A 20818-nucleotide genomic window follows, 5' to 3' on the forward strand; every position below is an offset into this window, starting at 1 on the left:
ACGCCCCCTCAAAGCTTGTGCTGACTCCATCTGCTGGATTGGGGACATAACCCACTGTCTGGACTGATCCATGGTACTACAGGAACGAAAATTAGCAGGTAAGTAATAATTTTCTTATCCTCAAACATCTACACTGGCTACCCATACAACGCATCCAATACAAAACCTTCAATATCATACACAAAACCCTACATAACCAAAATATGAAATGGCTAAATAACTCCTTAGTCTTCCGCAACACCAACAGACCAACCCGACCCCAATACTCAGCAACCTTAAACACACTCACCCAAACTTACCCACTATAACTCCACCAAAGAGCGAACCCTCTCCACTGCAGGCCCCACACTATGGAATTCTCTACCCTCATGACCTTCGACAAGAAACAAGCCCACAAAAATTCAAACAAAAATTAAAAACCTGGCTTTTCTTGCAAGCATACACTTAACCCGCTCTTTAAACCCCCCCCCCCCAAACCAGTTGCCAATATCCGTAAACGATTTAATTATCTGTGTTTTGTATATAGCTTACCTAAACTCCCGTTACATATTAGAAGCTTGCAGGTTTTGGATTGGCTATATATTTGTAAACTTTTGTTATTATCTATGTGTCATGTATATAGTTTATCCCAAATCCCACGCCTTGTTCCTCCCCCTGTAGCTACAACTCACTGTTTATTCCATTGTTTTCTCTGTAAAGCATATTTTGCTATTGTTATGTTTTAATGTAAACCGATGTGATATATCTAATGAATGTCGGTATAGTAAAATCTTTAAATAACAATATAACTTGTGGTGTAAAAATAGGCAGCAATATAACTTATGGTATGGTAGGAGAGAGAATATAAAATTCCTGAAAGTTACCTGGTCTAGGCAGAATCCATACACCTGTATAATATACTCCTTTTTCAGTCAAGGTGTTGGGCTATATTTTTTAAATAAGGTTTTAGATGTAGGGCCACAAAAATCTAAAAAGAAAAAAGACATGTTCCCCTGAAAGATGGAGGCCATGCTCTCTCTATTGTTTCCTCAGCAGAAGCTGCTGAAAGAGCTCATACCAAAGTCCAGCAAGGGCCTGTTCTATGCAGACAGCTCCCTAAATTGAGCAGAAGATATTCCCTTCATCCTGTCTAGAAGTATAGAGAATAATATCACTGTTATTTGTTGCTGTTTATGAAATGACTTGGGTTGGCTGTGTTTGAAATGCTGTTCCCTGTACGTACCAGGATCAGTCCAGACTGCTGGGTTATGCCTCCCTTCCAGCAGATGGAGTCAGAGAAAAGCTGAAAAGCACCCCTCATATAACCTGGTGTGCCACCTGCGATTCTTCAGTATTTCTCGGACTCCATTAGATTGAGAGGCATAACCTGGTTCTATCTAAATTTCCTGGTATTCGTTCCCGACAGGTTTAATTTCTCACCGAACAAAAAAAACCCAAGAAACCTTTGACTAGATCAATTAAAAAAAACAAAAAAAAAAAAAAAGTGTTGGTTAATTTAGTTTCTACAAAAAAACCCCCCAAAAAACCTTTAACAGTAAAAAGAGCAGCTAGCTACAGGCAGGCGAGGCAGGGCATTGCCCTACATCCATTTTCCCGGAGACTTGTTCACTAGCCCAGTGAGCTGAGGGGGAAAACTTACCGGTGGGCCGGTCACTCTCCCCCTCCTCGGACAGTTCAGAGATGCCAAAATTCCTCTGTTTTACTTAGCCTGGCTGTTCACTGAGGGCTAAGTTTAAAAAAACAAAAAACGAAGGAGTTTATTTTTACACGCGCCGGATTCCTTCCTCAGCCATAGCCTGCCAAGATTCTCCCGGCCTCCGGAGGGAGTGGAGAGTTCACCCGACTGCTTTGCGTGCTTACCGATTCCGCATAGGACAGTGTGTTCTGCTTGTGGGGAGCCGGGGACCCGGCTCTCCCACGAAGGCCTCTGCTCCCAGTGTATTCCCGGGAGCGAGGGGCCTTCGCGGTGCTCAATTTCGGCACGAGGGGGCAGCCATACAGCGTCCGCGTGGTGGTCAGTCAGCTGGGAGGCAGAGGCCTGGCTCGCTCCCGATCAGCGCAGGAGTGGCGGCCATCTTGCCTCCAGCAGACTGAGACATTGATTTGCCTGAGGAGGGAGGACCTCCAGGATAGGAAGCTGGAAGTGTTGCTTAAGCGGATTTTTGAAGTGTCCGTCTTGGGGCTGTGGGCTGCAGTATGTAGCAGCCTCATGCAAAGAGCTACTCTCTAGTCTATTGGGTTCAACAGATGCTCACGGCCCAGGACCTCCCTCCGGGAGAAGTCGAGCAGGCGAACCGAATGGAATCGGCGGTAGCCTATATGGCTGATGCTTTGTATGATCTCCTTCGTACTTCGGCACGCACTATGTCTTCGGCAGTGCTTTAACTCCTTCATCAGTCCAGGTTCTTGACTAATTGCAGGACCCCCTAAGGAGAAGCGCCCCTTGTGTACCAGGGTGCCACAGGAGGACACTGACAATCGTCTGCCGCAGATCCTGATGTGCAGGATCTGCCTGCCCAGCCCCGAGGGGGGTAGAGGGCGAAAGAGACCAGCAGCAGAGTGCTGCTTGTGGTTCTTATGTCATCAAAGGAGATGACCTGAAGGTTGTTCGCCTATTCAGAAAGAAAGAGCTGGGTCCTCTCATTCCTTCCATTCTGGGAGAATTGGGAATTGATGCTCCTCAGGAGGAATCTCGCTTATGATCCATGGATCCTGTTTTGTTGGGCCTGAGGGGTCCGCCCACATCTTTTCCTTTCCATTTTACAGCCACGGACCTTCTGTATAGGGAATGTTACACCCCAGATTTGGGGTTGAAAGTCACAAAAGCAATGGACAAGCTTTATCCGCTGCTTGAGGAGGCTTTGGAGATTCTTCGGGTTCCCAAGGTTGATGCCGCAGTTTCGGCTGTTACAAAAAAGACCACGATTCCAGCCACGGGTCGACGGCCCTTAAAGATCTGCATGATCGAAAACTGGAATTGCAGGTTAAAAAGATCTTTGAGGTTTCCGCACTTGGTGTCCGTGCTGCAATGTGTAGCAATTTTGCGTTGAGAGCTGGCCTTCGCTGGGTACAACAGCTACAGGTGAATGAATCCCTGCCTGAAGAAGAAGCTCTGCAAGCGGGACACCTCGAGGCAGTGGTTGCTTATAGCGCAGACGCCCTTTATGACCTGCTACGGACGTCTGCTCAGTCTATGGTCTCAGCTGTTTCAGCCTGGAGGTTATTATGGTTGAGGAACTGGTCGGCGGATGTTTCTTCCAAGTCCCAGCTGGGCTTCTTGCCTTTTCAGGGCAAGTTACTCTTCGGAAAAGAACTGGAGGATATGATCCAGTCCCTGGGAGAGAATAAGATTCATCGGTTGCCGGAAGACAAACCAAGGTCCAGAGGGTCCTTTGCTTCTAGGACCTGGTTTTGTGGGGGGTCGCCGGGCAAGAGCACCCCGAACGTCCACGGCTTCCTTTCGACAGAATTCTAGCAGACAGCAATCGTGGCCTCGGTCCTTTCGGGGACGACGTTTCGGTAGACCGGGTAACACAGTCTAACCCAGCCGGAAAGTATTCACAATGATGGGCAGCCAGTCCATTCCTCGATTCCAGTGGTGGGAGGCAGGCTGTCTCTGTTCTACGAGGAATGGACCAAAATCATAGCAGACCAGTGGGTGTTTTCTATGATAAAACACTGTTATGCTTTAGTTTTTGCACGCCGACCTCGACCTCAGCTTCTGGTCTTGTCATGTGGATATGCCACAAAGTGTCTGGTGGTAAGGCGGACACTGCAGCGTCTGATCGATCTCGGCGCATTTGTTCTGGTTCCGTCTTCAGCACAAAGGAGGGGCCGCTACTCCATTTACTTTGTCATGCCAAAGAAAGAAGGCTCCTTCAGGCCCATCCTCAACTTAAAGCGAGTCAACAGATGCTTGCGGATACCTCGTTTCCGGATGGAGATGTTGAGGTCCGTCATTGCCTTGGTTCGGCTGGGAGAATTTCTGGCATCTCTGGATCTGATGGAGGCGTATCTGCATATCAGGATCAGGCCGGATCATCAGAAGTTCCTGAGATTTTCCATCCTGGGTCAGTTTCAGTCTCTACCCTTCGGTCTTGTGACGGCACCTAGGACATTCCCCAAGATAATGGTGGTAGTAGCAGCGCAGTTGCGCAGAGAGGGTCTGCTGGTTCACCCACATCTGGACGATTGGCTGATACAGGCAAAGTCGGAAGTGCTTTGCCAGGTGGCGATCCAGCGTGTGCTGCAGTTATTGAGGAAACTTGGCTGGGTGGTCAACTTGGCCAAAAGTCAGTTAATACCCTCCCAGTCATTGGCATTTTGGGGGGGCTTTGTTCGACACTTGGCAGGGGAGAGTTTTTTCTTAACGTCCGACCACATTGCCAAATTACAAGGCCAGGTGAGGCGCTTATTGTCCAAGCACTCCCCAAAGGTCTGGGATTACTTGCAGGTGCTGGGTTCAATGACCTCAACGCTGGAATTGGTTCCCTGGGCCTTTGCTCACATGCGACCTTTGCAGTCAGCCTTACTTTCTCGTTGGAACCTGGTGTCAGAACAGTTCCACCTGCTCCTGCCACTGACGGAATCTGCTCGATCCAGTCTGGAGTGGTGGCTAATCTCAGACAATTTGAGTCGAGGGGTTCCGTTAGTTTTACCGGATTAAATGGTGGTGACCACGGATGCCAGTCTCTCCGGCTGGGGAGCGGTTTGTCTGCGGAAGTCAGTCCAGGGATGCTGGTTTTCAGAGGAGTCTTGGTGGCCAATAAATTGCCTGGATGCCAGAGCAGTACGGCTGACATTGGAAGCCTTCCTCCCACTTGTCAGGGGGAAGTCGGTCAGAATCCTGTCCGTCAATGCAACCACGGTGGCCTACATCAATCGCCAGGGTGGAACAAAGAGCCAGCCGGTAACTGCGGAAGCTCGTCTGTTAATCACCTGGGCAGAGCAGAATCTGGTCAGCATAGCGGCGTCTCACATTGCCGGGGTCGACAATGTTCACACGGATTTCTTAAGTCGACATCTTCTCGATCCAGGAGAGTGGGAGTTGGCGGACAAGGCCTTTCAACTCATCTGAGACAGATGGGGCACTCCATGCATGAATCTGATGGCGTCGTTCAAGAATGCCAAGGCTCTGCGCTTCTTTGCATGCCGAAGAGAGACAAGAGCAGAGAGAGTAGATGCGCTGGCTCTGCCCTGGCCAAAGACTATACTACTTTACGTGTTTCCTCCTTGGCCTCTAATAGGCAAGGTGCTCAGGAGGATAGAGAACCATCTGGCCAAGGTGATCTTGGTGGCTCCCGAGTGGCCGCGTCGTCCATGGTTTGCGGATTTAGTCAACTTAGCAGTGGAAGATCCCCTGCGGTTTCCCTACCTTCCGAACCTTCTTCATCAGGGGCCCATCTGTTTCGACCAGGCCGATCGCTTCTGTCTAGTGGCATGGCTTTTGAGAGGCAGCGTCTAAAGGGCAAAGGTTATTCCAATGAGGTAGTGACTATGCTGTTGCGTTCACGAAACACCTCAACTTCTGTCATATGTTCGAGTCTGTAAGGTATTTGAGTCTTGGTGCGTAGATCGAGGATTGTACCCACTCACGCGTCCATTTCAGATATCTTGTGTTTCCTTCAAGCGGGATTAGCTAAGGGCTTGTTGTGTAGTTCCTTAAAGGTAAGGTGGCGGCACTTGGTTTCTTGCATGGTCCCATACATGGTGCACCATTGGCTGCTCATCCTGATGTCTCATTTCCTGAGGGGAGCGAAGCATGTGCGTCCACTGGTGAGCTTGCCCTGTCTGTCCTGGAATCTAAACTTAGTCCTTACGGCTTTGTGTTCGCCGCCCTTTGAGCCTCTGAAGAGAGCAACGTTGAAAGACCTCATGTTGAAGGTGGTCTTTCTGGTGGCTATTTCCTCTGCTCGTAGAGTTTCCAAGCTTCAAGCCTTGTCTAGCCGGGAACCCTTAAGGATTTCAGTTTCTGGTGTGTCTTTGCGAACGGTGCCTTCTTTTCTTCCGAAAGTGGTGTCTTCCTTTCATTTGAATCAATCGGTGGAGCTTCCATCTTTTTCCAACCTGGATAGGTCGGATCCACTTTCTAAGGACTTGAGGAAGTTGAATGTTCGTAGAACTCTGTTGTGTTATCTGGAAGTAACTAATAGTTATTTATAGTCACTTCTTTGTACTCTGGAGTGGCCCGAAAAGAGGTAATATGGCATCCAAGACCATGAACCACCCGATGGCTGAAGGAAGCAATTAATTCCACGTATTTGCTACGTGGTAAACCCTTGTCTGTCGACCTTCGTGCACATTCTACTAGATCGCAAGCGGCTTCTTGGGCGGAATGTCAACAGATTTCTCCGCAGGAGATTTGTAGAGCAGCTACATGGAAATCATTGCATACTTTTGCAAGGCATTACCGTTTGGATGTTCAGGCTCCGGATGCGGGCAGTTTCGGGGCAGGCGTGCTGAGAGCAGGCCTCTCTAGATCCCATCCCAGGTAGGTGAGCTCTGGTACATCCCAGTAGTCTGGACTGATCCGGGTATGTACAGGGAAAAGAAAATTGGTTCTTACCTGATAATTTTCATTCCTGTAGTATTACGGATCAGTCCAGAATCCCGCCCGTTTGATACTGAGATGCTCTGAAACAGAGAAATAAGGGAGAAGTCCGCTCGTTTGGTGTTTGTTTATTTCTGGTCTGAAAATCAGTCTCGTTTACCCGGTTTCATAGGTTCGGGTCACAGTTGGGGTTAGTGATCCAGTTCAGTTTATGGTTCCTGTATATAGTTAGTTTGTTTTGGTCCATGCTGCTTTGACACTGAGTCATACTGGCAGACTGTGGGTGGCACCCAGGTATATATGGCAGAGCTGTCAGAGCTTTCTCTGTCTCCATCTGCTGGAGGGGGGAGCAAAACCCAGGAGTCTGGACTGATCCAACGAAAATTATCTGGTAAGAACCAATTTTCTTATAATTGTTTTGCATAGTATGTAATTTAAAGATGAAGAACTTTGTTTGCCAAGGAAGCTGAAGTTGGATCATTTGTTCCTCCTTCCTTTTTAGAGGAAAGGAGATGTGTGGTGCTTACTATACATGGGAGCAAGAAGGGGAAGGGGAGACACTGGTATCCTGATAGGATTATACTGTTGGCTAAATTAAAAAAGAAGCTGGGTTAAAAAAAAAACTAAAATGAGGCGTTTTCCATACAGCTGTCAAAATCTGTCGCTGGTGAATGCTACGCGAGTCCAGTACGTAATTGTGGTGGGGTAAGGCTTAGTTTTGCCACATGGGCGTAAGTAGCTTTGCTGATGTGTGTGTGCACGTCTAATGCTTTCAGGGGCTGCTGAACACCAGCAAGGAGGAGATGCGTGAACTGGCAGCACAACTTTATGCAGTGGTGGTGTCAACGATGTCTGGCGAGGAGATGAAGTCGGCCATCCAGAGCCTTCTCAAAACCACTAAAGAGAATCATGTAATGTTTATCCTCTTTCTTACCTTTCCACTTAAATCCAGTGTGGAAGTGCTACTTTCACTCTGGTTTTTCCCAGTATGGTCAGTATTAAGGATTAAACCTTTTAGTGGGTAATTTTCATAGAGACATCTCTAGATAAAAGAACATAAGAAATTGCCATGCTGGGTCAGACCAAGGGTCCATCAAGCCCAGCATCCTGTTTCCAACAGAGGCCAAAAACCAGGCCACAAGAACCTGGCAATTACCCAAACACTAAGAAGAACCCATGCTACTGATGCAATTAATTGCAGTGGCTATTCCCTAAGTAAACTTGATTAATAGCCATTAATGGACTTCTCCTCCAAGAACTTATCCAAACCTTTTTTGAACCCAGCTACACTAACTGCACTAACTACCTTCTCTGGCAACAAATTCCAGAGCTTTATTGTGCGTTGAGTGAAAAAGAATTTTCTCCGATTAGTCTTAAATGTGTTACTTGCTAACTTCATGGAATGCCCCCTAGTTCTTCTATTATTCGAAAGTGTAAATAACAGAGTCACATCTACTCGTTCAAGACCTCTCATGATGCAGGAATGGCCCTTTTTGAAAACTGCATGCCCTACAACAGGCGTAAAATTACTCACACATGCACACTCTGTGTACTTGTACACACATATGGTAGGGTGGGCAGGGATGGGACTTGTGCACAGATATTTTTGGATTTTAAAAAGTATCCGTATAAATTCTCTTTGCAAAAGTATGCACACCAAATAGCAGGGGTCATTCATTGCATGCATGTAGTTTTGCTGGGATAATTCTCAAAGTGGACTTATGCACGTAAGTCTGCTTTGAAGAATTGGTATAAGTTATGCGCACGTTTGCCAGGTAATTTGCGTGCAATTTTGTAAAAATTAGCTTCCTGTTCCCTGGAAAAAAAATAGATTTCTCTGTGATGTGATATATCTGTTTGGGTGAAATAAATGCTCTATGGGCATGTATTTGGTTTCTTTCAAGGACCGGAAAATAAACACTGCAGTACTACTTCATTTACTATATACCTAGTCTAATGCAATTTATGATCCATTTTTTAACAGGCCCCATTTTAGGAGTTGTGTAATATAAGAATGCTTAAAAAAACATAAAGAAGATATTTATAAAATGTGTACATGCATTGTTTCAGTAAAGCCCAGGCTTTCTTTAACTTTACTGTTGATTGCAGAATCCTGAGACACAACATGGATCCTTATTGGCTCTGGGCTACATAGTTGGAAGGTACTTGGCAAAAAAGAAAAATAGAACTGTGGTACTGCATGACCTAGAGCAGCCCAACACTGCTATGAAGCCAGAACAAGAAAAGCTCATACAGACCTCTACGGAAACAATCGGTAAGTTTCAGCAGTGGATTTCTGCAACTCCCTTAATTGTTAATGGACTCTTCCTCCAGGAACTTGTCCAAACCTTTTTTTTTAAATGCAGCTATACTAATAGCTTTCATCACATCCTCTGGCAATGAATTCCAGAGCTTAATTATGTGTTGAGTAAAAAAATATTGTCTTCGTTTTAAATGTATTACCCAGTAACTTCATTGTGTGTCCCCTGGTCTTTGTACTTTTACAAGAGTAAACAACTGTTCCTATTCATACCCCAGATCAGTCCAGCAAGTGGGGTTTTGCATCCCTACCAGCAGATGGAGTCATAGAACAAAAACTTTTTTTGAAACTGCTACATAAGCTAGAGTGCCACCTGCAGTCCCTCAGTATTTCTCTGACTCCAGTAGATGGTAGATGTGAAAATCCTGCAGTCTGGAGAATTAGATTTAAAAAAAGTGACAAGAATAGACATAACAGGATTCTTGTGTGGGCTCTCTGAGTTGTTAGGCAACTTCGTGGGCCATCCCTCAGATGGAGCAGGGGGTTGCTATCCCTGGTTTAGCTCGGCCTGAAGTCAAGAAGGGGACTGAAAGCCAGTGGTTATGGCTCCCTCCTTCCCCTTGGTCTGCTCCCGCTGGACTTCCGGCGTCTGAATCACCACAAGGAAAGTATTCCCTTTTTTTTTCTGGGTTTTTTTTTCGCAGGCCTGTCTTCTTAAAAAAACATAACAAAAAAAACAAAACCGGTGCGGATGCTGACTGGCTGGTTTTGAGATAGAGGAGGAGAGCGAGTGGTCAAGGCCCACTGGGCACCCAGGTCGGGGGAGCTTCAGTGTGGCCTGTTGGCAGGCATCTTCCTGTTGAGCGTGAGGCACATAATGGCGGTGGCCCTGGGACACGGCAAGTGCTGCAAGGCCAGTGCAGCGAAGAGTATTTGCCTAAGAGTAAGTGCTTGATGTGGCAGGTGTACACATAATGGCGGATGCGGAAAGCAGCAAGAGCTACAAGGAATGCGGGGCGAGGTGTATGTGCCTAAAGTGTGCTTCAGGCAGGTGTGCGCATAATGGCGGTCGTGAGACATAGCACGGGCTGCAAGGTCTGTGGAGAGAGGTGTATATGCCTAAAATGTGCCTCAGGAGGAGAAGCTCTTGGGGAAACCGCTGAGGCAGCGCAAGATAAAACTGTCACCCGATTGCCAGCTGAGCTTTCTTGCCTGCTACAGCCAGTCGCGGAACAGTGGCTATTTTGTCATCATGTGGCAGTCACAGGCAGAATCGGGGAAAGGGAGGGATTCCCTACCTCCTTTATCGCTGGTCCAGTATGATTTCCCTGCAGACCCAGAGAGGTGGTGATGAGGTTGGGGAACTCATGAGGGAAGATTCCAGCAGTTTGGCAGGAATGTCCTTGGACTTTTTTCTTAAGGCACAAAGCTTATTTAGCAAAAAAGGGAAACAGCAGGCGAGTGTGCTCCTCCACAGGGGCCCCAGCAACAGGCTAAGGTGGACAGGTGGAGGGTCAAGTGCTTTCTTCCGTCTGCCAGACCTTCAAGGTTATCAGAGCAGTGATGCTGATGGCGCGGATCCCTCAGAGAGCTTTAGGGGTCAAGATGATGGCCCTGGAGGGAGCCCTTCGGTGGCAGCTAAGGTTAAGTTGGTTCAGTAAGGACGAGCTGTGGCCTTTAATCCCACATGTGCTGGAACAGTTGGGAGTTGAAATTTCTCAGCTGGGGTCAGACCATGAAGAGGGGGGACCCCATCAGGGAAGGTCTGTGGGGGCTCCCAAAGATTTCTGTTCCATAGAATAGTAAAGAAATAGGTTCTTTGGGAATGGGATACTCCACAAGTGGGACTGAAGGTGGGGAGAGCTATGGCTAAGCTCTGTCCCCCTGCCAGAGGCTGATACTTTGGTCTGCAAGGTTACTAAAAAAAATCACCTGGGCAAGAGCGTTCAGCCACGCTTGAGTTTGCTCAGGATCGGAAGTGGTTGATCTACCTAAAAAGAATGTTTGAGGTTTTGGCCTTGGGCATGTGGGACTGGCTGCAGTGGGTGCAGAGCCTGCAAGCAAAAGGACAGGTTTCCTCGGCCTCAGTTAGGCAAGCTGAATGTCTGGAGGCAGCCGTGGCATATTCGCCCTATGATCTGTTTTGGACGTCAGTCGGGATTATGGTGTCAGCAGTATCAGCTAGATGTTTTCTTTGGTTACGCAATTCATCAACGGATCACTAGCTCAATAATCTCCTCTTTAAGGTGAGGTTAGTGTGTGGCTAGGATCTGGAGCAACCAGTAAACATTTTGGGGGAGACCCAAGGGCTAAAGTTGCCTGAAGATAAGCCGAAGAGAAAGTATCACTCCAACAGGGGGGCTTTCTCATCTCAGAAGCAAGGATCAGGGCAGCAGCAGTCCCTACAGGGTCTGCGTAATTCCACTCAAGATAACTCCGGTCAAGGGGACGGAGGCAGTAAGGCTGTACAATGAAGGGAGGCTAGTCTACTCTTCTCAAAAAAAAAAAAAAAGGGGGGGTCAGAGGGAGATTGGCCCTTTTGTTATAAGGAGTGGACCAAGATTTTTGTACCAATGGGTACTGGACGTGATGAGAGGTAGCTTTACCTAAGATTTTCCTCGTCCGGTTCAAGAAGACTCATGAGTTCCCCTTGCACATCGCAAGTATAGAGACGCCGTGCACACCACGCTAGAAGCATTTACAGCATCTGGAGCTGATGGTGACTGTGCCTCCGGAGAAATGGGGGAAAGGCAGATATTCAATCAATTTCGGAGTGTCAAAGAAAGAAGACACTTTACAGCCCATTCTGGATCGAAGATGATCAGTGCGGTGTTCCGGGTACCTCGTTGTTGCTTGGAAACATTGAAATCAGTAAGATCGGCGGTTTGTAAAGGGGAGTTTCTGGCATCGGACTGACAGAGGCTTCTCAGGACATCAGAAGCTTCTGCGGTTGGCCGTAGGCAAGCATTTTTAGTTCCAGGAGCTCTACAGTTAGGCTTGCTGACTTCTTCTTGAACCTTCACCAAGGTGATGGTAGCCATGGTGGTAGCTGCAGCCTTGCAAAAAGAAGGGTTCTTGATACTCCTCGAGGAAAAGTCAGAAGACATCATTCTGTGTTGAGGGTGATGCAGGAGTTGCAGTCTCTTGGCTGGGTAGTGATCCTAGCATAGAGCAGCCTTATTCCCTTCCAATCCTTGGAGTACCTGGGGCAAAGTTCGATACCAGGTTGAGAAGAGTGTTCCTCACAGCAGAGAGAGTGACAAAGTTGCAGGCTTAGGTCCATCGTCCTATTGCGGCTTTGGTACCCAAAGTGTCAGGTTATTTGCAAGTTCTGGGTGCTATCTGTGCTGGATTTAGTTTTGTGGGCATTCGCAGATATATAGTTTTTTCCAAATTCGCTGTCTGAGGAATTTCAGCTCCCAACACTGCTCCAAAGGATAGCCAGGTTCAGTCCTTTTTAGTTGGCTTTCTTGGACCAATTTAGAACGAAGAGTGGAGTTGGGGATCCAGGATAGGGGAATAGTGACCACAGATGCCAGCCTGTCAAGGACAGACTGCTCAGTGTTGGTGGTCATCAATACAAGCATTATAGTCTATCATTCGTGTGGTTCAAGTTTTGACAGACAATGCAGCAACAGTGAGCTCAGCGGCTGTTTGCTTGAGCAGAAATGTACTTGGCGGTACTGGCAGCATCCCATATAGCCAGGGTGGACTCTCTCAGCCAGCAGCAGTTGGACCTGGGAAAATGGGAATTATTGCCAGCAGCAATGGAGCTAATTCAGACCAGGTGGGGAGTTCCTCAGTGGGATCTCATGGTGACAAGGAAGAATGCCAAGGCGAGCAGTCGAGAATGCAGCTCGGAAGATATCAAAGTGTTGGTTCTTCTGTGGCCGGTGAGTTCTGTTGTATACTAATGGCGCCAGAGGGGCCACGTTACACTAGTTTGCAGACTTGGTAAATCTCATAGTGGTCTTCTAAAGTTAGGTCTTCTTCAAGGGCTGATCCATCAGGGTACAATCTTTTCAGATAGGATGGATTGCTTTTTGTCTCGTGGTCTGACCTTTGATAGGGATGATTGCAATTGAAGGGGTATTCAGAAACAATTATTACTGCCTTACTTCAGGCCAGACAACCATTCACTTCCTGGGCTTATGTCAAGGTGTGGAAGGCGTTTGAGGTCTGGTGTGTTGAAGGAAAGGCTTGACCCGACGTGGGTGTTGGTCCTAAAAATTGAGCGTTTCTGCAGAAAGGGCTTGTGAAGGGGTTGGCATATAACTCTTTTCATATTCAGATGGCAGTCTTAAGCTGTTTTTGTCAAGGTAAGGTGGATGGAGTTTCTTTGATGGTCCATCCGGATGTGGTTTTCTGATGGGCGCTAATTGTTTACAACCTCCTTTTAGTTGGGTGTACCCCTCTTGAACCCTCTTTGGTGCTTAAGGCTTTTTTTTGTATTTCACCTTTTGAGCTGCTACAGGGGACTGCTCTGAAGGATCGTTTTCTGAATGTAGTGTTTCTAGTGGCTATCTGTACGGCCAGGTGAATTTCGGAACTTCATCTCAAACATATTTTTGAGGGGGTGGCCTTGGGGCTGCGGGCTGCCATTTACTCCAGCTTTAAGCAAAGGGCATGTCTCACTGGGTTCAGAGTTTTCAGGACAGGCAAACACAACCAGGGGCTGAGGTGTCTAAAGCAGATCACGTGGAGGCGTCTGTCGCATATGTTGCAGATGCTCTCTGATTTGGTGCGTTTGCTATCTTGGATTATGAGTTACGCTGTAGCAGACAGATGTTTGCTGTGGCTCCATCATTTGTCCGTGGATGTGTCTTCTAAAGCCCAGTTAAGTTCCTTGCCCTTCAAGGGTCGTCTGTTTGGGGAGCAGTTGGAACAGCTGATGAAGCAGTTAAGTGAAACGAAGGTGCACAAGTTGCCAGAGGACAAGCCTCTGAATCGGCAGGCTTTTCAGTCCCGGTTGCATTTTTGGGATGGCAGAAGATCTTGTCCTTCTAGAGGTCCCGTGGTGTCGCAGAAACCTTTTCAACCTCGAGGCTCGAATTGGGGTATGTCCTTTTGGGGCGGCCGGAGGCCTTTCAGGGCTCCCACGGGTAGGGGAGCTACTGGGGTCAAGTCCTCCCAGTGAAGCGAGGCCAGTTCACTCCGCCATTCCCTATATAGGGATCTGTCTAGCAGGATTTTACTAGGAGTGGACCAAGATTACCAGGATCAGTGGGTCCTCACTGTAATAAGAGATGGTTATGCGTTAGTTTGCATGACCCATTTGCAACCTGTTCTTGGTCTCCCCCTGCAGGTTTTCGGCAAAGCGTCACACAGTTCGGGAGACTTTGCGCAGGTTGTGCGAGTTGGGGGCGGTAATCCCAGTTCCTCTGCAAGAGTGGGGCAGGGGTTGTTACTCAATCTACTTTGTGGTGCCAAAGAAAGAGGGCACGTTTCGTCCCATTCTGGCCCTCAAGCCAGTCAATGTGTCTTTAAAGATCCTGCGGTTTTGCAAGGAGACTTTACGTTCGGTGATTGCGGCAGTGCGCACTTGGGAGTTTCTGGCTTCCCTGGGTCTGACTGAGGCGTATCTACATATCCCCGTTCATCAGGATCATCGGTGCTTCCTGAGGTTCGCAGTGCTGGATTAGCATTTCCAGTTTCAGGCTTTCCCTTTTGGGCTGGCCACGGCTCCTTGCACATTCACCAAGGTGATGGTGGTAGTGGCAGCGGCTCTTCGCCACAAGGGAGTGCTGGTGCACCCTTATCTTGATGATTGACTGATTCAGGAGAAATCGTCAGATGGCTGCCGTTCTTTGGTACAGAAAGTTATTCGTCTGCTAGAGTCTCTCGGCTGGGTGGTCAATTGGGTGAAGAGTCACTTGGAGCCGACTCACACTCGACTACCTCTAGGTTCGTTTCGACACGAGGCAGGGCAAAGTGTTTCTCATGGAGGAGAGAATGCTCAAGTTAGTCACAAGTTTGCCACTTATTGGCATTGAGGGTGCCCAGAGCCTGGGATTTTTTGCAGGTTCTGGGATCGATGGCCTCAATGCTGGAATTGGTGCCGTGGGCCTTCGCGCATATGCGTCCACTTCAGAGGACTCTGTTGGAGAGGTGGAATCCTCTGTGTCAGGCTTTTCATTTACCGGTTTTGCTGGATGCATCTGCACGGAGCAGCCTCTTGTGGTGGCTACAGTCGTCCAATCTGCAGCGTGGTGTCAGTCTCGAAGTTCCGGATTGGATGGTTCTCACTACTGATGCCAGTCTCTGTGGTTGGGGGGTGGTCTGCGAGTGGCAGTCAGCCCAGGGCACTTGGTCGGCAGCAGAAGCCTCATGGCCTATCAATCGGTTGGAGACCAGGGCAGTGCGGCTGGCACTTCGGGCCTTCCACCCTCTTGGTCAGGGTTCTGTCGGACAATGCAACAACAGGAGCTTACATCAATCGTCAGGGTGGCACCAAGAGTCAGGGGGTGGCCCTGGAAGCTCAGGAGCTGTTTCTCTGGGCGGAACTGTACTTGGTTCAGTTAGCTAAGTCTCATATCGCGGGCGTCGACAATGTGCAGGCCGATTTTTCTCAGTTACAAGAGCTTAGATCCAGGCGAATGAGAATTGGCGGAGTCAGCAATGCAGTTCATCCGAAAGCGGTGGGGTTGTTCTCACGTCGATTTGATGGCGACTCGGCTCAATGTGAAAGCTCCTCTGTTTTTCAGCCCCAGGAGGGAGTACAGGGCCGAGGGGGTCGACGCTCTGGTAGTGCCCTGGCCTCAGGGGATCCTACTCTGTTTTTCCTCAGTGGCCTCTAGTGGGCAAGGTGTTGCGCCGCATAGAGAAGCATCGGGGAGTGTGGTGTTGGTAGCCCCGGAGTGGCCGCGTCGACCGTGGTTCGCAGATCTCAACAATCTAGCTGTGGATGGTCCACTGCGCCTCAGTCATCTTCCATCAGGGACCCATATTTTCCGACTAGGCAGATCGCTTTTGTCTAGCAGCTTGACTTTTGAGAGGCATTGCTTGAGGCAGAGAGGATATCCAGAGCCGGTGATCACTACGCTTTTGCAGGCTTGGCCGAAGTCTACCTCCCTCTCGTATGTTCGGGTTTGGAAAGTTTTTGAGGCTTGGTGTACAGACCAAGGGTTATAGGCGGTTCGGGCCTCGATATTTCACATATTGTGTTTCCTACAAGAGGGTGTAGCTAAGGGCCTTGCTTTTAATTCTCTTAGGGTACAGGTAGTGGCTCTAACCTGCTTGCAAGGGAAGGTTGAGGGTTACACCTTATCTTCCCATCCTGATGTGCAGAGGTTCCTTCGGGGAGTTAAGAATTTGTGACCTCCGGTACGGAAAGTCTGTCCCCCCTGGAACCTTAATCTAGTTCTGCGATTGTGTGACGCTCCATTTGAGCCAATTCGGAGAGCGACCCTTAAGGACTTGACTTTCAATGTCGTTTTCTTAGTGGCCATCTGTTCTGCCAGGAGGATTTTTGAATTACAGGCTTTGTCGTGCAGGGACACTTTCCTTCAAATATCGGATTCTGGAGTCACGTTGCGTATGATTCCTTCCTTTGTCCTGAAGGTGGTCTCTGCCTTTCATGTTAATCAGACTATTGAGCTCCCAGCTTTCCAAGAATTGGATGCTTCTGTGCAGCATGCTCGAGAGCTTAAGCTATTGGATGTCCTCAAGGCCTTGCTTCGATATCTCAAGGTTACTAATGGTTTCAGGAGGTCGGATCATCTTTTTGTTTTATGGAGTGGATCAAAGAAAGGTGCCCATACCTCCAAGGGTAACCATTGCGAGGTGGCTTAAGGAGGCTATAGGGTCAGCATATATTATCAAGGGCCGTCAGGTTTCTGAGGGTTTGCAGGCTCATGCGGCTTCATGGGCGGAGGCTCAGTTGGTGTCTACGCAGGAGATTTGTAGGGTGGCGACTTGGAAGTCACTGCATGCTTTTGCGAGGCATTACCAATTGGATTTGGGAGATTCGAGTTCCCGGTGTTTTGATGAAAGTGTCTTTGGAGCGGGACTCTCTAGGTCCCACCCTCTCGCAAACGAATTTAATGTGGACAAGTGCAATCTCCCAGTTTTGCAGTGTCTTCTTGCAATTTCTCACAATCCTCTTGTGATTTGACAACTTTGAATAATTTTGTGTCATCAGCAAATTTGATCACTTCACTTGTTCCCATTTCCAGGTCATTTATAAATTTATTAAAAGCATCAGTCCCAGAACAGATCCCTGGGGCACACCACTATTCACCTTTTTCCTTTGGGAAAATTTACCGTTTAGCCCTACTCTCTGTTTTCTATCTTTTAACCAGTTGGCAATCCACAATAGGACACTGCCACCTATCCCATGACTTTCTAATTTCCTAAGAAGTCTCTCATGAGGGATTTTGTCAAATGCTTTCTGAAAATCCAGATACACTATATCAACAGACTCACCTTTATCCATATCCATTAACCGAGGTGATTTGTAACTTGTTACAAGAATATCGGTATATAAAAATGCCAAATAAATAAATAAATGTTTGTTTATAACTTCAAAAAATGTAGCAAGTTTGAGGCAAGACTCCCCTTGGCCGAATCCATGTTGGCTTTGTCTAATTAAACTGTGCTTATCTTTATGTTCAGCAGTTTTGTTCTTTATGATAGTTTCTTCTAGTTTGCCTGGCACAGATGTCACTCATTGGTCTTTGATTTACTGGATTGCTCTTTGATCCCTTTTTAAAAATTGGTGTTGCATTGGCAACCTTCCAGTCTTCACCATAGATGATGTTGATGGTTTACAAATTTCCAGTAGCAGGTCTGCAATTTCATTCCTCAGTTCTTTCAGTACTCTGGGATGTATGCCATCTGGTCCAGGTAATTTGCTACTTTTTAGTTTGTCAGTTTGCCCTAGTACATCTTCCAGGTTCACTGAGATTTTTTCAGATCTGAAATCATTGCCTTTGAATATCATTTCTGGCCTGGGTATCTCTTACATCTTCCTCAGTGAATACTGAAGCAAAGAATTAATTTAGTCTCTCTGCTATGGCTTTTGTCATTCCTAAATGCTCTTTTTACCCCTTTATTTTCTAATGGCCCAACTGACTCCCTTGCAGGCTTTTTACCTCAAATATACCTGAAAACGTTTTTATTATGAGTTTTTTGCTTCCATGGCAAGCTTCTTTTCAAATTTTCTCTTTCCCTTCCTTATCAATGCTTTGCATCTGACTTGCCAGTACTTATGCTGTTTCCTTGCCATGAGTATGTTTTGAAGGTTGAGTGGAACAGCTTGCCTACCTCTAGTAAAGCTGCTATTCCTCTTATCTTGGGAGGACTGGCTTCACTGTAGAAATGTGGCATTTCTTCTGGCACAATATTTTGTCCTCAACACTTAAATAGTTTCAAATGGAATTACCTTGGAGCCTGAACAGGAGTTGTCAAGCCCTTTGGAGTATCCCTCTTCCTTCCCCACCTCCTCTCTAATTGACATTCCTCTAACCATATGTTTGGTGCATTGAAAAGCACGGATGTTACCGCTGTGGTAATGGGAGCACTGGCACACACTGGTTCTGTTGTGTTGCGGGAATGATGATAGATCGTGCTGTGCCGGCATGGTTTTAAACATTTTGAAGATGGTTGAGCTTTAGTAAAGTTAATGAGCATGATCCCATTGTTTGGCTGACAGCTTTAGACCCTACCATTTCCAGAAATAGAAAAATGCTTCTATAAGGCAATCCTGGAAGATTCCGCCTTAAACAGACTATTGAGGCACTCCTTGGCTTATAGCCATACTCTTTCATGAGAGTATACGTTAGTTGAGTAATGGAGGGTGGGTCCTATAGAAGCTGCTTATTCCGTTAGGTCAATGATTTTCAACCCTTTTTTGCTGGGGTGGGGGGGGGGAGTTAAGGAATCTGAGTGGAGAGGAAGCTGTTCCTCCCCCTCCCAATCAGCTTTTTTTTTTTTTTTGTAATTAAGGTTTTTTATTGAAAGCGTGCAAAATATACACATATATAGCATGAACGAAAACAGCCATGAACAATAAAGTCAAAGTATCCGAACAATATACAGCGTTCCAATAACAGAGCAATGTGCAACAACTCTCTTATCTGCAATATCCCCTCCCACCCACCCCCCCTCCCACCCTACCATCTATTGAGGACCCATGAGGAAACCATGTGTAAAGGGGCACTGGCATATCTAGCAGGTATGCTGAGTGATAGGAGAGCAAGAAGGTCATAGGCCCTTGCGCATTTGCCAATCCCTATACGGCTGCCATACCCTCCGGGACGAGGCCATCTCACTGACCTGGAAGGATCCCACACTATCATGCAGCGTACTAAGAATCTGCAAGCGACCATGAATTTTCTCAAAAGCAATAGGGCCAGGTAATTTCCATTCTAAGGCGATCTGGCATTTAGCAGCTGAGACAATATAAGTAACCAGCTTTCCCTGTAGTACTGGCAAGTCCCACGGCATATTCAGTAACACCTGTTCAGGGGTAAGCACTAACTCACTCCCCAGCATCTCTCGAAGGAAGGAGGTCAAAGCAGTCCAAAATTGTGTTACATAGGGGCAGGTCCACCACATATGATAGAAAGTGCCGTCGTTCCCACACCCCTTCCAACAACGAATATCATAGTTAGATTTAAACTTGTGTATCTTAGCAGGTGTATAATACCAACGGAGTAGTATCTTGTACCTGTTCTCCATCAACTGCGAGTAGGGGAGACCTTTTTTTGTGCAAGCAAAAATCTGATCCCATGTCTCATCTGACATGGATCGTGCCAAATCTCTCTCCCAGGCCTGCATGTATGGAGGTTTAACTTTAGGATCCTTATTGAGATAATTATAGACCTGCGAGATTGCTTTCCTCAAGGTATCTGCTTGGTCACACCAGGACTCAAACTGGGTTTTCCCCAGGGCTAGGTCACTCCCCACCCTCTCCGCTTGAAGGAAATGTCGAATTTGAAGATAGAGGAATACATCACCCGCGGGTAATCCATACCTCTCCTGTAAGGTTGTAAATGGAAGAAGGCCCTCCAAACCCCATAATTGGCCCAAGCTTTTAATCCCCTTCGCATTCCAGTTACCAAAAGTGCTGGAGATCTGACCTGCTGGAAACTTAGAGTTCGTTTGAAAGCTGGTATTGTAATAATAACGTCTGGTCCCAGTCAACGATACCTTCCACTTATCCCAAAGCAAGATTACATGTGTAGTGGAAGCTGAAGCCTGCTCCAAGGGGAGACGCGTATTTTTAGGCTGCCATAATAGGGAACGAAGAGAAGTCCCACCCGCCCGCTCTTGAGCAATTACTGCCCATTGCTTCTGCTCTTTTAGCCTATGCCAATCAAACAAAGCTCTTAATTGGGATGCCACCAGGTACCACCTCAAATTTGGGACTCCCAACCCCCCCCTCAGGCGAGGTCGGTACATAACCGTTCTGGAAACCCGGGGAGGGCGACGTTTCCAGATATATGAAAAGATACGCTTCTGCCAACTGTTAATTATCGCATCAGGGATAGGAATCGGAAGCGCCTGAAATAAATAGCCAAGCCGGGGAAGCACATTCATTTTTACCGACGCTATTCTCCCCGTCCAGGAGAGATAGAGTTCGGACCATCGATCCAGATCATCAAAGATTTTACGGACGAGGGGCGGGTAATTCAGCTGAAATAGCTCCCCTGGATCTTTACTAATGTAGACACCCAAATATTTGATTTTGGAAGATGCCCATCTGAACTGAAACTGCTGTTTGAGAGCCGACAGCTCCAAGGAGGGCAAAGTAATATTAAGAATCTCGGACTTGTCTACATTAAGCTTAAATCCAGACACCGCCCCGAAGGTATGTAATGCATCTAAAGCTCCTTTTAACGACGAGGCCGGCTTGGTCAGAGTAAACAAAATGTCGTCCGCAAACAAGGACATTTTATAAGACCTATCTCCTATCTCCACCCCACTTATCCCCGGGGCTATACGCACCATAGTGGCCAATGGTTCCAAAAACAAGGCGAATAGTAAAGGTGACAAGGGGCAGCCTT

General features: G+C 47.4%; 1 protein-coding gene across 4 annotated transcripts in view; it reads left to right on the top strand.

Moving 5' to 3' along the window:
• The window catches only part of ECPAS (Ecm29 proteasome adaptor and scaffold), a 338465-nt gene that overhangs the window by 160546 nt on the left and 157101 nt on the right, over positions 1-20818 (top strand). For all 4 annotated transcript variants that reach the window (XM_029614666.1, XM_029614656.1, XM_029614672.1 and 1 more), the window contains exons 20-21: positions 7327-7461; positions 8660-8825. In XM_029614666.1, the coding sequence (XP_029470526.1) occupies positions 7327-7461; positions 8660-8825 (301 nt within the window). The remainder of the gene's footprint in view (positions 1-7326; positions 7462-8659; positions 8826-20818) is intronic.

This window comes from Rhinatrema bivittatum, chromosome 1 (assembly GCF_901001135.1).
Source record: "Rhinatrema bivittatum chromosome 1, aRhiBiv1.1, whole genome shotgun sequence".
In the NCBI taxonomy this organism is placed as follows: Eukaryota; Metazoa; Chordata; class Amphibia; order Gymnophiona; family Rhinatrematidae; genus Rhinatrema; species Rhinatrema bivittatum.